The sequence below is a fragment of the Clupea harengus genome, chromosome 19 (genome assembly GCF_900700415.2).
Source record: "Clupea harengus chromosome 19, Ch_v2.0.2, whole genome shotgun sequence".
NCBI lineage: Eukaryota > Metazoa > Chordata > Actinopteri > Clupeiformes > Clupeidae > Clupea > Clupea harengus.
The window spans coordinates 18626854-18642414 of record NC_045170.1 but is presented as its reverse complement, the minus strand read 5'-3'; the positions used below and the strand labels follow the sequence as shown (position 1 = coordinate 18642414).

Below are 15561 nucleotides of genomic sequence, written 5' to 3'. Positions count from 1 at the left end.
TTAAAAACAATATTTTACTTGAGTAAAGAAAAGAAAAAATCAAATTGGAGACCAGAAACCTTGATAAACCTGAGTAATGTGAGCTGCATGTAGTCTGTGTGCTTGCTCAGCCCATGACAGAAGGGGCCTCAAGGGTCAGTAGGTCAATGATTGTCCCAGGCCAGGACATCTGGTTTCCTCATAGATGGGTGCACACCGAAAAGGTCAGGTGCCTTCAAATGATACATTTTAAAAGGCTATCATTTTGGCATCCGTAGTTCAAAGGTTAGTGTAGTGTAATGTAGTTGCTTTGTTTAAGAAAATGGCTTTTGCTTTAGGATTGAAGCCTTGACATTCTTAACTTAATTGTTACGCATTCTGTTGCAATGAAAAACGAGATGGGTTGTCATCCGTGACCGTGTAAGAGATTATTTCAGTAGTTTAATGTAAACTGTTATTATCCGTTTTTCCCCATGCCTTGAATACACCTTGCACGCTTCTTATCCAGCCCTTTGCTACACCCACATATATCGCTGTTAAGAATGCTACACACAATTTCATTCGAGCCGTTTTCTAAGCTCTGCCTTGCATCCTGCCACTGTCGAGTTTTCGGATTTGTTCTTGAAGCTCTTACTTTCCCGCTGACCAATCAGAATGTCACGTTGGCAAGCTCGAAAAGGTTACGTGACTCCGCCTGCGTATTGAGAAGCGACAGCGACATGCAGCGTATATGTGAGGGAGAGACAAACAAAAGATCAGGGTCAAGTCATATTGTTTTAACTCATGAAGTAACGGATTAAGCTGTTTGTACAACGCTGCCATTAGAATAATAAACGGAAGTGTTATCCTTGAAATTTGACCGGCTTTTTTCTTCCTTTTTCCCCCTTTAAGCTGTCTTGCATTCTTTACATGTAATTTAATTGCTATATAATATTTCAATGAAGATTTTTGATGGCCCTTTTATATTTTCTTGTCTGCTTTTCTTTTGACAGTTGTTGTGTCTGTGTCTCAGTGACTGTCCTCTGCTGTTACTGCCTTTCTCTTCTGAGACTTAATAATCTCTCTTTATTTTTTCCATCCCTTATTTTGTCCTCCAGTTGTACCTGTACAGACGTTCCAATTGCACAAGCCTGGATTGTGGGAGTTGACACTCTGCCTAGCAACAGGGCAAAGCCAAGGACTGCTTGTGTTATTGAGTCCCTCCCAGCACTCATCTCAAGGTAACCCTGCATGTGAGTCACCTAAAGTACTGTCACAGTGAACAAACAGGATTTCTGGAAGGAAAGCCATTTAAGAATTGCATCACCGAAAATATAGAGTACAGTTGACCTTTATGATGAATGAAATTTCACAGACCTGAAGTTTGAAGACAAATAATTATCAACAAAAATGTCAGCCTTGAGAACCGTGTCACAGAATGTAATTAACCTTTAATGAGGAATCAAATTCAACTGATCAAAAGCAGTAATATCTTGTTGAAATGTCACAGTCATACACAGTTATAAGCACATATTTCAGGACCTTTTTTACCCACCGCCACTCTGTAAGAAATTGTTAATTCTTCATGTCCATGTGCAGGTTATTTAAAATCTGAACTGTTTCCTTTATTAGTGATCACTATATAGCGTCACCTTTGTCCCAGTGCAGATGCACAATGTATTTCATTGGATTAGCAAAGCATGGCCTTGCTGATATTAAAATCTTGTTTCATCATTCAGTTTTGAGAAGCCCTTGATATACAATTTATTTACACAAAGAGAAGCACGGTTTTGAACATATTTTGTCCTGAATATTGAGGGTAGTCCAAAAGGTAAAAAGTGAGGTTGAGTGTTTTAAGTTAATCATCATTATAAGACCTGAATAATTTGGTTGGTCTAATTAGTTTATTAAATGTGCACAATGACCACCCACATAAATTTTGCCTGCATCCATCCAGTTTTCCAGTAATTGAAAAAGAGAAAATAACTCTTATTACCCTATCATATTTCTCTCTGTCTCTCTCCAACACACACATACACACACTGTCTTGCTTTCGTGACATAAAAGTGTGTGTCAAGATTACTAGGCTCAGTGTAATGTTTTTCACTTTGATGAGGATGTTTGAGCCTTTCATTTGTGGAGGGAGTTCTTTTGTTACATCTTACCAATAGCTGTACACTCATAGTACCACTAGAGGGAGCACTCACACATAACACTGCGTATAACACAGGCTATAATTGAGACCAACACTTTGTATGGCTGCATTTTCATGTCTTCTAAATATGCTTCTACTACTAGGGGAAATCTAATCGTTTTTTTGTTTTGTTTGTCTTTACAGTTTTACTTATGGTTGTGTTAACCAGGATTAGAATAGTTGCTTGCTCCATTGAATGTCCTGAATAACATCATAGCAATTGTCTTCTGACTCTCTAAGGCTAACATTTTAGAGAAGTCGCCCCTGCGAAATGGACATTAAGAAGAAAAGGAAAGGTGGAGCACAGAGGGAGAAAATAAAAATGAGAATGTTGCTTGCCAGACGCAGCTTGGTCAATCAAAACACCAGCTAAAACACACATAAGACATATCCAGTATGGCTAGCTAAGTAGCTAATAATGTGTGACACAGTGGCCCTTAGACTACACAGTTTGCAAGTCTTACTACTTTGTTGAGGAATTATATCATAGCAATGCCTGCAACATAACGATTATATGACATTGAGGGCAAAATGTTTCAACTAGTAAAAAATACTGCACACACTGTAGGCCTACAGCGAAACTGGCTACAGTAAGGTAAATATAATACATCCATGGACGTAACACATTAGCCTTTGTGACACAGGCAATGGCAAAAGATCACTATAACTTTACAAGTTACCACAATAATATTGATACACTAAGGATAGTGAGTATGATGGTAGTAATTTAACCTATTTTCTGATCTTAGTATTTGGCTTATTGCATTTTCGTGTCTCACTGATCCTGTGTGATTTTAAAATAATTTAAAATGTGTTTTTAAATGGTCTTTCATTGTAATTGTCTTTGTGTGAACCTCAGGAAGACTAACTACCACTTTGTGGAAGCTAATAGGAATCCGAGTAAAGAATTAATATTTTTTTGTAAGTTTTAAGAAAGCATGTTGCACAGTGAATATGGCAAACTAGAACACGACCATGTACATGTAAAATAGTGTTGTCTCTCAGAGAGAATATTTTCTAGTGACAAATATGACCAGCAAATAGGGTTTGCCTACAAAATTCGCGGTCTGGTGGTTAGCGTGAACAGGGTGGCATAGGATGGAGAATGAGAATTATTGTTGCAGCCCGCCACTGCCGGCAAAAGCCGGAGATGGGATTTAGAGGCGGGTGGCAGATGGTGACCACTCCATAAAAATGAAGAGAGGTCCGGATCCCTCACACACCTGCTTGCTAACATTTTGTCACACACCTGCAGGCTAACATTTTGATGTGATGAGGATTTATAGGCAGATTGTGTGGGGAAATATTACACCTGTGCGTGCGATATATCAGGCTATGTGTGCGTAGGTTATGACGTAGCCCTTTGTTTACATTGTGTATTTTTATTCTTAAGGGGTCATTTAATCCTGTATGAAGTTGCTTCAGTTCCATTATCATCTCACTCATTAAATGTACACGTTGACAGAAGTATTAGAATGATTGGAGTTGTGAAGCCTAGTCTGTAATCACTGTTGGCCGTTTCAGCACCGTGGCCAGGGCTCAACAAGAACAAAAGGCGGATTTGCGTTTCTGGACGTCAGGGACCGTTGGCAAATTTCTTGCGCTGCGAAAAACGAACAGCAGCACTGGTCGTTAAGATGTCGACCCATGAGTGAACAACACAATGTGCATTTAGCTTGTGGTACTTCACATAATTTGGTTTCATAACTGATTCTTGTTAAATTGCCGGTTTGCACCCATCAAACAAAGACAAATCGGAGTGATGTCATATAATTAAAACTGAAATAGACCTCTTGGTTTTTTGGGATTCGTTTATTTTTCTAAATGTTTGATGAAAAAAACACATTGGGTCAGCTCCATTATTGTAACTTGATATTTTGGTTCAAGTTGGTAATTTTACGAGCAAATCAATTATAAAACGCCAGTGATCCGTTTAGTTCGTGCCGTTTGATGTGTAGCGACTTGTCGACTCTCCCTGGCATACGACATCACCGCTTGTCACACCCCGAGGGAGGGCTGGAACGGGACACAGATTGACAGAGGGAGACACCGGCTCAGGACACTATAGAGCAACGCACGACAGACATCGAGCCCACGATCATTGAGCGAAGAGATCTTGTCTGTGTCACGTCTGGTACTACGCAACATATTAGGTGAACAGATATCTTCTGTGGCGTATTTTTTCCAATAATATATCATAATAATTCGTCGTTTGGAAAGCCAAGGAATCAAATCCTTATCAGAAGTCGCCCACAAGCAAGAGATGACCCTTTGAGAGACATTGACACTGGAGGCAGCTAAGGAGTGACCGATTTTTCTGTCGTTCCAGGGACAACTTGTCAAAATACAGATTCCCAGGAGCTGTCGTTATCCCAAGGCTACATAACGGAAACTGAAAGGGTCAACACGAGCGAGAAGACGACAGACAAACGAAACCTTTTGAGATTAGAGAGAAAGCGAGCGGGAGACAATCTGCAATTCACCCGTGACGAAGAGAACACCCATGTGAGAAATTAAAATGTTTCTTATTCGCTTGGATTTTGTTTGAATTATTTTCGTAAGGGGTATGTTATTTTAAATATAGTGTGATTTTATTATTTGGGCTTATTGATTTTAAGAATGGGGTTGTAACAGAGGTCGACACAGCCTGCCAGCGAAGGCTACATTTCTATTGGATTAGACAAAGGACGTCTGTGCGCGTTTGTTTACCTTCATTTTCCCCACTCTCCCATTCACATGTACACCTGTAGACTTCTGATTTACGTGCTTATTCATTGCCTTCTCACGATGCACCAGCAATAACGTATATGTCATGGTTACGTTTGCGTGTAATTAACTGGGTTATATGTTAAGTCTATTTGCATTTGGGTTTTACATTTTTTGTCAAGGCTATTTAAATGATGGCAACGTTATCACATTTTGCTTATACTATAGGTCATTTCACACGCGATTTACAGCGTAACATTTAGGTAATGTGTGTTCTAATTCATTTTCATTTATTTTAAACAAATATTGTCTTTCTATTCTCTCCAGCCCTGTGCCAAGATAAAGCCGTCTCCATCTTCACCTCTATCCGTGCCTGACGACCCTCTTCGGGAGACCTCCCCGTCGACCGCTCCTTCAGAGCAGATCGCCGGGCGCCGAGCCCCGCTCCCCACCGTCTCAATGAAGGAGCCCGACGCGATAAAGCTCTTCATTGGGCAGATCCCGCGGAACCTGGAGGAAAAAGACCTGAAACCCATCTTCGAGCAGTTTGGAAAGATCTATGAGCTTACAGTGATAAAGGACAAGTACACGGGCATGCACAAAGGTAGGGAACTCTTCCCATTAAATATACATTATAGAACTGGCTTATTACAGTGATAAAAGACAAGTACACGGGAATGCATAAAGGTAGGGAACTCTTCCCATTAAATATACATTATAGAACTGGCTTATTGTTCTCTCTACAATTAAATTACTTCAGATGTAATTTTATTGGTTGTATTTAGCGTGACATAGTTGGCAGGCAAGATTTTTATTTCAATACAAGAGGGTAAGAACAGATGGGCGAATGAATGATAATGAAGAAAAGCAGATAGGTCTTCAGCTCCTATGTTATTGCGAAATTGATCTTATAATTTTTAAGGGACATTGCTCTAGGGAACATTTGACCATTTATTTAAACAAAGTGATCCAGCAATTCAAAAAGGATTACCCAGCAACAGATCCATCCCCCCCTGCCAACCTTTCTGAGTCACACCCTCCAAACCAAACTGCATTTAACATTTAACATTGAAAAATGTCTGCTAATAAATGTACACACAACCCCCCCCCCCCCCCCCCCCCAAATATCATACACACCGACATATATATATATATATGTGTGTGTGTGTGTGTGTGTGTGTGTGTGTGTGTGTGTTTCATTTCTGATGTTCTCCACTATAATACACTGGAGGAGTTAATATGGGGATAGTACACATTTTACGTCATATTTTGAAGCAGACTGCCCCATATGTATTTGACTCCACGGCAAGGTCACTGTAGTGTGTTCCTCGCCCCAAGCTTTAATGTTTTCAGCAGGTCTCTCTAACTGTGCTGGCAGATGCGCTGCATTGTTTTTTGAAGTGCTCTGTTTACCGAGTGTGCTGTGGCGTCACCGTTACCTCTCTGCTCCCTCAGGATGTGCCTTCCTCACGTACTGTGCCCGCGAGTCCGCTCTGAAGGCCCAGAATGCATTGCATGAGCAGAAGACGTTACCGGGGGTGAGTACCGTCTCTGGCAACACTCATACACGTCTAAAAAAAAAAAAAAAAAACGTCAAACCGGTTTCTTTCATTAGAGACCCATATTGCAGGGCTATAGATGACAACAGGATGCTGTCTGTCAGCAAGTCTCTTCTGTCTTTAGCACTGACACGGAAAAAGGGAGGTGACATGCTGAGATTTGTTCCATTAACAGCTGCTGTGGCGTCTCACAGAGAGGCTCATAGTCTACATCAGTGTACATCTCGGGTCTGGTGTTGATTGCTGTGATTGTGCAGTAAAGTCCTCTGAGAGAGTCACTGGAAAGAAAACCTCTCGGTTATTTTGAAGATGAATGCATTGAAGAACTGGACAGTATGCTGTTTGTGTATAATATTTTGCTTGTTGTCATTGATATTGATTGTGTAGTATGCAGAGAATTATAGTTATTATGGAGTGTCAAACATCAAAATGAGACATGTTTGAGATGTTTTGCCTACTTGAACATCTTTTCTACTGGGCATTCATCTGTACATCTGACAAATGCACATAAGAGAGCAGAGAGGGGTTGGTTGGCACACAGTTAACTACAGGGTGCTGCCACAAAAATCTAACATCAAAATGATTGCCTCACAGACATCTATTCTGTCAGAACATATAAAGGTCACAAACTGTTGAGCTAAAGGGCCAAATTTAAAAATGTGCAGAGTCAAAAAAATGGTACCCCCCCCCTTAAATACATTATAGAATTGTTAGATTGAAATATAGAAACTTATTAATTTTTAGTATATTGAAATCAGGATCAGTGATATTTTGATATGAAATATGAAAATATTCTGTGTCCTAATGTGGGTGGGGTTGGTTGGCACAATGATCTTGGGTTTGTTTTAAATGAGAGAATTAAAGATCATAACTACTATTAAGTGATCAAATGTAATTTTCTTTAAATTGTCATTAATATTAACGCCAATTACGAAGACTGTTGAATGTTAATATTTTCTGGTTTGAATAATATGCTTAAGTCACTTTATTCTTTATAACTATAGCATTTTAAATTGGTGCCAACCAACCCCATTGCATGTCCTGTGCTGGGGCTGGTTGGCACAAGTGTACAACGTAACTTTAATCATAACTAAAATAATTGAAGGGATCATTTGTGAACATTATAGGTACAGTGTGTAGTTTTTAGTTGCATCTATTGGTGAGGTTGCTGAATTGCAACCAGCTGAATATTCTTCCCTTTACAAGCATGTACGAGTACCTACAGTGGCTATAACAATGCGAAAAGCCCTATCTTGAGCCAGTGGCCCCTTTCGAATAGTCTTTTTGGCTTAGGAAGGTTCCTTACTGAGTGAGATGACCCGGAAGTAAGTGGCAGCCACGATGAGAGCTGGTTGAATTCTTTCAATGCTTAGGAAAGGTGCTTCAGTGCATATCTCCTTTAGCATAGGGTACACTGGAGCATCCTTTACGAAAGGAAAGGAGATAGTACTGCACAACAACTCCTTGTGGCAGCAACAACAACCCAATCAACAACTGATCAATGTGACCCACGTCAATAACATCGGCCTTTGCATAAGTCTTTATGAATTTTACTTCACATCTTTCCATGACCTCATGACCGTTTCCATCGAGGTCAAGGAAAAGTGGTTAGGAAAAGACAATAGGACAGACTCTCCGACTGCAGCCAGTGTGTTGGAAGAGGACCTGCTCCCTATGTAGATACGAACGGCTTATTCTAAGCTGACGAAAACACGATTCATAGTTAGAGGTAAATTATACACTAATGAAAACATAATTATGAATATCATATTCCGTTTCTACTAATGGATGCCACTAAAAAAACTACACAATCCTATACTAATCCTTTAGTTGGTACTGGTAACTGAGAAATTTGATAGTGACAAGTGTGCCAGCCAATCCCGGTCCCACCTACATCATGATGCAGCTCAATAGAAACAGAGAGTCGTTTTATTGAGGCTGAGCAGAAGATGCATCTCTCATAGGAGAACTTCATTTTCATACACTGAATTATTGAAAAAGGTTATTGGTGGTTTACCCCTGCTAATCCAAACAAATCAGTATGCCTGAACGTATGAGTAAAATCACTCAGACCGAGCTGTGTGTGTGTGTGTTTATGAAATTCTACATGAGTGTGTGTATGTGTGTGTGCGTGTGTGTGCGTGTGTGTGCTTATGTATGGGATCAATTTAGTGACAAAAAGATTTACAAATCTCTCAAATTTGCAAAAAAACACAACGTGCTTTGCAAATGCAAGACACGTCTATAAAAAATACAATGTGCTTTGCAAATAAAAATGCTACTCGCAAACAAATAAGGACAGATTTCACAAATGTCAACAAAAAATTGAAGTAAATAAACCGTTTTTGTATGTCTATATAATTTGGTTTTACAAGTGTAACGCACACAGTACACAACAACCACAACGTTTGTGGATCAGGTGATTTTTTATACGTTTTTCCCGCTTGTTTCAGTTGCAAATGTAAACACTTGTATGAGTCGCAAATGCAACAACACCAAAACAGCTTGTGGCGCTACTGGGGCATCTGCTTTGCATTCAGCTTATAAAAATGACTAGTGGGTTGTGTGCCCAGAGAACAATTATAGATAGCTCTGTCTTACACATTACGTTAAGATATATTGCACAGATAGCTACACATTGCGGACATGTAACTATATTGCTAACAGTTTGCTAATGCCATAATGTTAGCTACTTTGCCCTGGTTTGTACAACATATCCGAACGCTGTGCTTTTCTCTCGATTTGTTCTACTTTTGATATCTAGATGCCCAGTGAAGTGTCAGTTCGCAGAGTTCAATCTTGGTCGGCTATGTTTTATCTTTTGTGAAGTAGGATTACAGCCCTACGCTAAGTCTCTTTCTGCTTTCTGTGTGTGTCCTTCCCTGTTGTACTGAAATAAAAACAATGATTACATAACCCGCTTTGTCAACATTCATGTGACGGATATCCTTTAAAAAGACCGTCCAGACACCCATTACTTAATCCCCAATACTTCAGAAACTCTTATACTTGAAACTAAGTACCTTGGGCTCCTGTTAGAAAGGCAGTATATAGCCCAAATAAAGAATTGTTATATTAAATTTGTTTTAGTAAGACACAGGAGATGTTAAAAATGCCTTGTGCTATTGGTTGGGGAGTTCCCACATTGCCCAGACCTCTCATTGTCATATGTAAGTACATAATGGCATCATCATCATCTTATTAGGCACAGGTATCAAGTGGTAGACTCGGTGCAAAGATGGGGAAACATAATCACACAGTTCAATTGTTGCTCAAGACGAGCAAAGATATTGATAAGTGACTTTCTTGTTGTGACTTTCTTGTTACTTTCAGTGGCATTCTTGTTTGATCATCATAAATAGCTGATCTAGGGTTTTGGACCATAGAAAGAGCTTGTTAATGAGAGAGATGTCATTAGTACCTCTTCAGAACAGAATCCCTAAACGCACATCAAAAACCACACCGAGCATAAACCATTTCGAGGTTTCACGCACATTACAGTAATTTTGGTGTACGAAGATGACATCGATAATCGCTATTTGCTACACTGCAACCCTTTGGGGTTTGGTGGAACGGGAGGTCCTAGCATGAAGACCATTCAGAGTGCAAAGACATAAATCATGCATACTGAGACTGAGCTCTGCTAGTTGAAACTTAATTGTGCATCCAGATATTAAAAAATAGAACAATTAAGAGAAAATTGCTGCATTTGGATGTTCAAATCGGGACAAACTAGCTAACGTTATAGCATTAGCAATACAGCTATAGCATTACAGCTAGCAATAGAGTTAGTTACATGTCTGCAATGTGTACTGACTGTGCGATATACCTTAACTTAATGTGGAAGATACAGTTATCTGTAATCATACCTGAAAACAAAGATTTAAAAGAGCAATATGTAGACAGGACACCAAGTGATTTAAACCGGTACTGCATTCCAAATAAAACATATTGGAGAGTGTTGTCTCCCCCCTCCGACTCCTCCCCAGACTCGAAGCTCATGCAGGTTGCCAGGACACTGAAACTTTACAGACAAGCGCAGTACGAGCTCAACATTAAACTTTGACAATGGCAAGTGACACTATAAGTAGATCAGGTAATGCATACGTTTGCAGTGTTTCTATTGTTTGCAAATTGTAAACCAGCTCATATGGATTTATTCAGCCTGTCATCCCGAAATCAAGCTCACTGCTTTGAGAATAGCGAGGAGAGGGTGGAGAGGATGAACTAGAGAGAAAAGCAGAGAAAGGAGGAAGAGGAGAGGAGAGTGCAGGTCCTAGTGGTACAAGAGGCAGAGGATCTAGAGGAAGAGCAACAGAGAGAAGAAAGAGTGCAGGTCCTGCATACCTGTCAAGTTAACATGACTGAAATCCACAAGACCAGTGATGGAAATCAGTGAGCCATCACCGTCGCCCAACCATACACATAAAAGACAACCCGTGCAAGCGTATTGTTACATTTGCGATGCATTTCGTAAACAGGTCTGGTTAGCCTCAAGATGAAAAAATAATAGTTTAGTGTATATTATTGAAATATTGAAACTTCATTAACTAGTAGCCTAAAACAGCTACACATACGCATAGAGTCTAACAGTCTAATGGACTTGTAATTATTATGCCATGCTATTGGGAGTGAAAATCTGTGAGATTCAGTGTCATGAGAAATTTTGACAATCTGTAAGTCGCATGGATAAAATGAGACTTGACCAGTATAGAGTACAGAGAGGAAGAGCCAGTGGAAGAAAGACAGAGAGAGGAGAGAGTGTCGAACGCTGGTGAAATTTGACCACATCCATTGATTGTCACAAAATTGAATAAACTCTTCTAAGATTGGTATATGGTTTCTATTCGATAAGATAGACAAACAGCTAGTAGCTAGGGATGGGCATGAGTAACGTTACTCTATTTGGACGTCAGTATTCATTCAAGGTGTAGAGTAAATTGAGTCTACTTAGAGTCAAACTTGCAGTGTTTGACGTATATTTCTTTAGAATGACCGCTTTAGCCAGCTCTACTTTGGATCACTTCACTGGCTATGTGTCTCAAATACTTGTTGCCTTGATAACCCAGCTGCACATGTATAAATGTGAGTACTGGAATATTGAAATTTAAAATACCATCCCTGCTAGTAGCCATGATAAATTAGTAATGGTTAGCTAACCTTAGCTGAAGCTCAGTGCTTTCCTGTTCAGGAGAAAATGAGCCAACTCGGCATCTGTCTTAAAATCCTTCTACGTTCTTAGCTGTCTCCATCTTTCAAATGCATCACCAATATTTACCCGCATTTTACTACGTCTCTGGTCATGCAGCTTTTTAGAAGGATGCCGAGGCTTTATTGGTCGGGTAGAATCTTTGTTGGTCCAGTTTGTTTGCATACTTCAATGATGATCGCACGCTGTGTTAGTTTTCTTAACTGGCAACCCGGGGTGTCGAAATGGTACTGGAGAAATGGGCAGAGGGCGGAATCAAACAGGTCAAAACACAAACAGACGTTCCGTTCCGGAATGGAAATTTTAAAAGGAGAATATACTGGCTGTAGCATTGTTGTTGGAGAAGCCAGCATTTTAGTTTGTATGTATCCTTAATCTCTTATGACATCATGTTCATTTTATGATTTAGTACAGTAAATGTATTACATATTGGTCCTTTTGAAGAAAATTACACAGCTGAATCAAAATCGTTTCTGACTAATATAGAAATAAAACAAATCAACTTTCTTGTTCTCTAGTCACCAGCCATTTGCTGAGATGAATGGAAGGCAGACGTCCCTGTTGTTTTGGTGCCTTGAAATTTGCACCTCGTACAAGAGGAAAAACAGTTCCAAAAATCACCTGATTCACAAATGACATGGTTGCTGTGTACTGTGTGCGTTGCACTTGTAAAACCAATTATATAGACATACAAACCACGGTTTATTTATTTCCCTTTTTTGTTTTGCCATTCTTTGTTTAAATTTTTGGAACCCCATCCTTTATTTGTTTGCTAGGAGCATTTTTATTTGCAAAACGGTATTTTTTGATAGACGTATTTTGTATTTGCATGGTGTACATATCATGGAGCATTTATAAATCACATTCTGCTTTATTGCAAATCATGGAGCATTTATAAATCACATTCTGCTTGCAAACAAATTTGTAAAAAAATGTGTAATCTTCATGTCAGTATATTGATCCCATACTTATGTAGTATATGAGGGTGTGTGTGCGTGCTTATGAGGTAGTATATGACGGTGTGTGTGTGTGTATGTCTTTGGGGAGCCAGGAGCACCACTACAAATCCTGTTATTAGCATGACAGTAGTCTGACCTGGCTGACCTCTGCATGTGGAGATCAGCATGTGTCCCCTCTCTTAAATCCTCTCCTCCTTCTCCTCTCCTTCCCGTCTGCTCTGACCACCTAAACCCCCTCCACCCATCCCCCCTAAGTTTTAAAGCTCTCAAGTCTGCATCTCGCCAAAAACCTTAGATTCACTGCTTTACACACACACACACACACACACACACACACACACACACACACACACACACACACACACACAATACGCACCCATTCACCCTCTTTTAAGAAAGCCACCTCAATTTGGCACAAAAAGGTCCTTACACATTCACACACACGTGGGCACCCACTTACAAACACACTCTCTCTCTCTCACACACACACACACACACACACAGAGGCAACCCCTTCTTGTCTTATAGCCCCCCTTCCCCCACACTTACCTCAGCTTAGAGGCCACTAGCACCTGCTATTTTAGTGTTTGAGATCAGTGTGGTAAAGGATGGGAGTCTGGGATACCTTATCAAGCGGTGTCACCAGGATGGCTTTTTGTCCTTCACAAACTTATCTGCACTGTCATTATGGGAAACTATCGCCATCCTCCAAGGTGGTAACATGGCAGCCAGAGAAATTAATCTTTTATTATCGATCAAATTGGTTTGCAGTGCACATAAAATGCAGACTGTACACACACACATACATGATCGTATATGTACCCAATATTCATATACACACAAACACACACTTACATATATGAACATATACACATGTATACACTGTTGTACATATATTCACACTTTGGTACATGATTTCCTATTTCTGTCTTTTTCTCGCTCTCACACGCGCTCACACCGTTATTTAGAGGAAGCTGTGCGAGGTGTGACTTTCCTCTGATCCACCTCTTTCTCTCTCTTCTGCGCTACTTGTTATGCTCTCCCTTCCCCCCTTTTTTACTTTGGAAGTATTGACATCTCATAGGGAGTTAAACTTCTCTTAATTTGAAAGATTATTTTAGTAATGCACAGCGAGAGAGAGAGGGAGAGTCAAAGAGGTTGACCTGGAGTGGAGAGTGAGTGAGCGAGTGAGTGAGCGAGCGAGGTGGGGAGAGGGAGTCGTTGTGGTGAAAGAGGGCTGGAAAGACGGAGGGGAGAACAGATGGCTTGACTGGAGCAGCACCTGGCCTTGTGTTTCCTTTCAGGTGAGAGTGACACCCTGAGAGTGACTCACTGGATCCGGCCCAGAACCTCATCCACATCAGCATCAGGGCTGGGGCCTTTCCTGAGCACTGCTACCTAGCCAGAGTGATATGTAGATAGAGAGATAGATAGGGAGATATATATATATATATATATAAATATATATATATAGAGAGAGAGAGAGAGAGAAAGAAAGAGAGATGGATAGATAGAATGACAGTAAGAGAGTGAGTAGGGAGGAAGAGAGCCAGACAAAAAGAGATGGAGCCAGAGAGCGGGGGGGTGGCCATAGGAGGACTGTAACGGCCTTAGGAGAGAATGAGTCGTGAGAATCATATCAGAAACAAAGGGAAGCCAGCCTGGCACTGGTGACCACCCGTGCTCCTCCTTGGCAGCCCTCTCCTTCCCTTCCCTACTGGTGCTGGCGCTGGAGCCGGTGTCTCCTCCGTGAGCAGGTTAAGAATCTTGTGTGTCCAAGTCAACAGTCTTTGGCCACTGGCCACCAGTCACAGCTAGACATGCACACACTGCCCCTGTGTGTGTGTGTGTGTGTGCGTGTGTGCATAGTGTGTGTGTGCGCGCGTGTGTAGGTGTAGGTGTGTGTCCATGGTTCCAGGAACGTCTGAGCTTCCCGACAGTCTCTATAAAAATGAGCATTAGCATTAGCTTGTGTGCTGTTTATCCACAGTTTATCTGTACTCCAGAGACTGTTCTCAGATGAACACATTGCATTAATGTATTAATAGGTCCTAGTGTTATTTCAATGATGTAAATTGGAGTCGGTTAATCTATGGCGAACCAGCTGTGTGTTGGAGGTGATAAAACTCCCCCATTTTGTGTTGAGATCTGCAATGAGATCTTTATTTCTTCCTTTTATCCCCCCGATTCCCTCTCCCTTTCATTCATGCCTTTCCACATGTGGGAATTGTACTATTTAAGTCGAGAAGAAAGGAGGCGCTGAAAAGGGATGCTGAGTAATAGTGAGGATATGAAAGTATAGGACTGATTACTGACACATGCGTGTGAATTGGGTTATATTTGTGTGTTATTGTCTTATTGAACATAAAAGAAAGGAAGAAAGTGCTTTTGTGTGTGTGTGTGTGTGTTGGAAGAACAGTAGATGAGGTTTGTGTTGTGGGGGAAGGGGAAGGCAGGTGTTTGAACCCAGAGAGGGGGATGGTGTGTGTGTGTGGGTGGGTGTGTTGGTGTGTTGGCAGAGAAAGAAACAGACATGGGCCCAGATTGGACCTCTATAATTAGACCAGATGCATTCAGTGTACATCTGCTTCATATAGATCATACACTCTGGTAACTCATGAATGGGGCTGATGGAAATGGGGTATAGATGGATCTGTGATCTCCGATAATTTGGAGATTATATAGTCTGCCTTTCAGTGTCTGTGTCTCTTGTTGTTTTGGTTTGACATACATTCATACACATTATGTTTGTGGAAAGAGTTGTGTTACCAATGCTAAAGGTTTATAAGATGGGTCTAAAGATGTGAGCCAGTCTTCATTAAAGGACAGACTCACATATGAACTCGCAGAGGCTCAAGCATACATATGCTGGCAAGCTACTTTAAGAGTTCAAATCACCTTACACACATATGCCACCAAGCTTCCTGACCCCCTAGTAACCCTAAGTGACACACACACACACACACACACACACAC

General features: G+C 40.7%; 1 protein-coding gene across 10 annotated transcripts in view; it reads left to right on the top strand.

Annotated features, from left to right (window-relative positions):
- Positions 1-15561, top strand: part of celf3a (cugbp, Elav-like family member 3a) — a 34650-nt gene that overhangs the window by 3633 nt on the left and 15456 nt on the right. For 7 of the 10 annotated variants that reach the window (XR_004165856.2, XM_031586239.2, XM_031586238.2 and 4 more), the window contains exons 2-5: positions 1077-1211; positions 4482-4657; positions 5186-5462; positions 6314-6396. Coding sequence is in view for 9 of the 10 variants with exons in the window: in XM_031586239.2 (XP_031442099.1) it covers positions 1077-1211; positions 4482-4657; positions 5186-5462; positions 6314-6396 (671 nt within the window). In the remaining variant the exon portion in view is untranslated. Of the gene's footprint in view, positions 1-1076; positions 1212-4228; positions 4306-4481; positions 4658-5185; positions 5463-6313; positions 6397-15561 lie in introns of those variants that run through there. The other 3 variants (XM_031586240.2, XM_031586244.2, XM_031586243.2) reach the window with 3 other exon arrangements.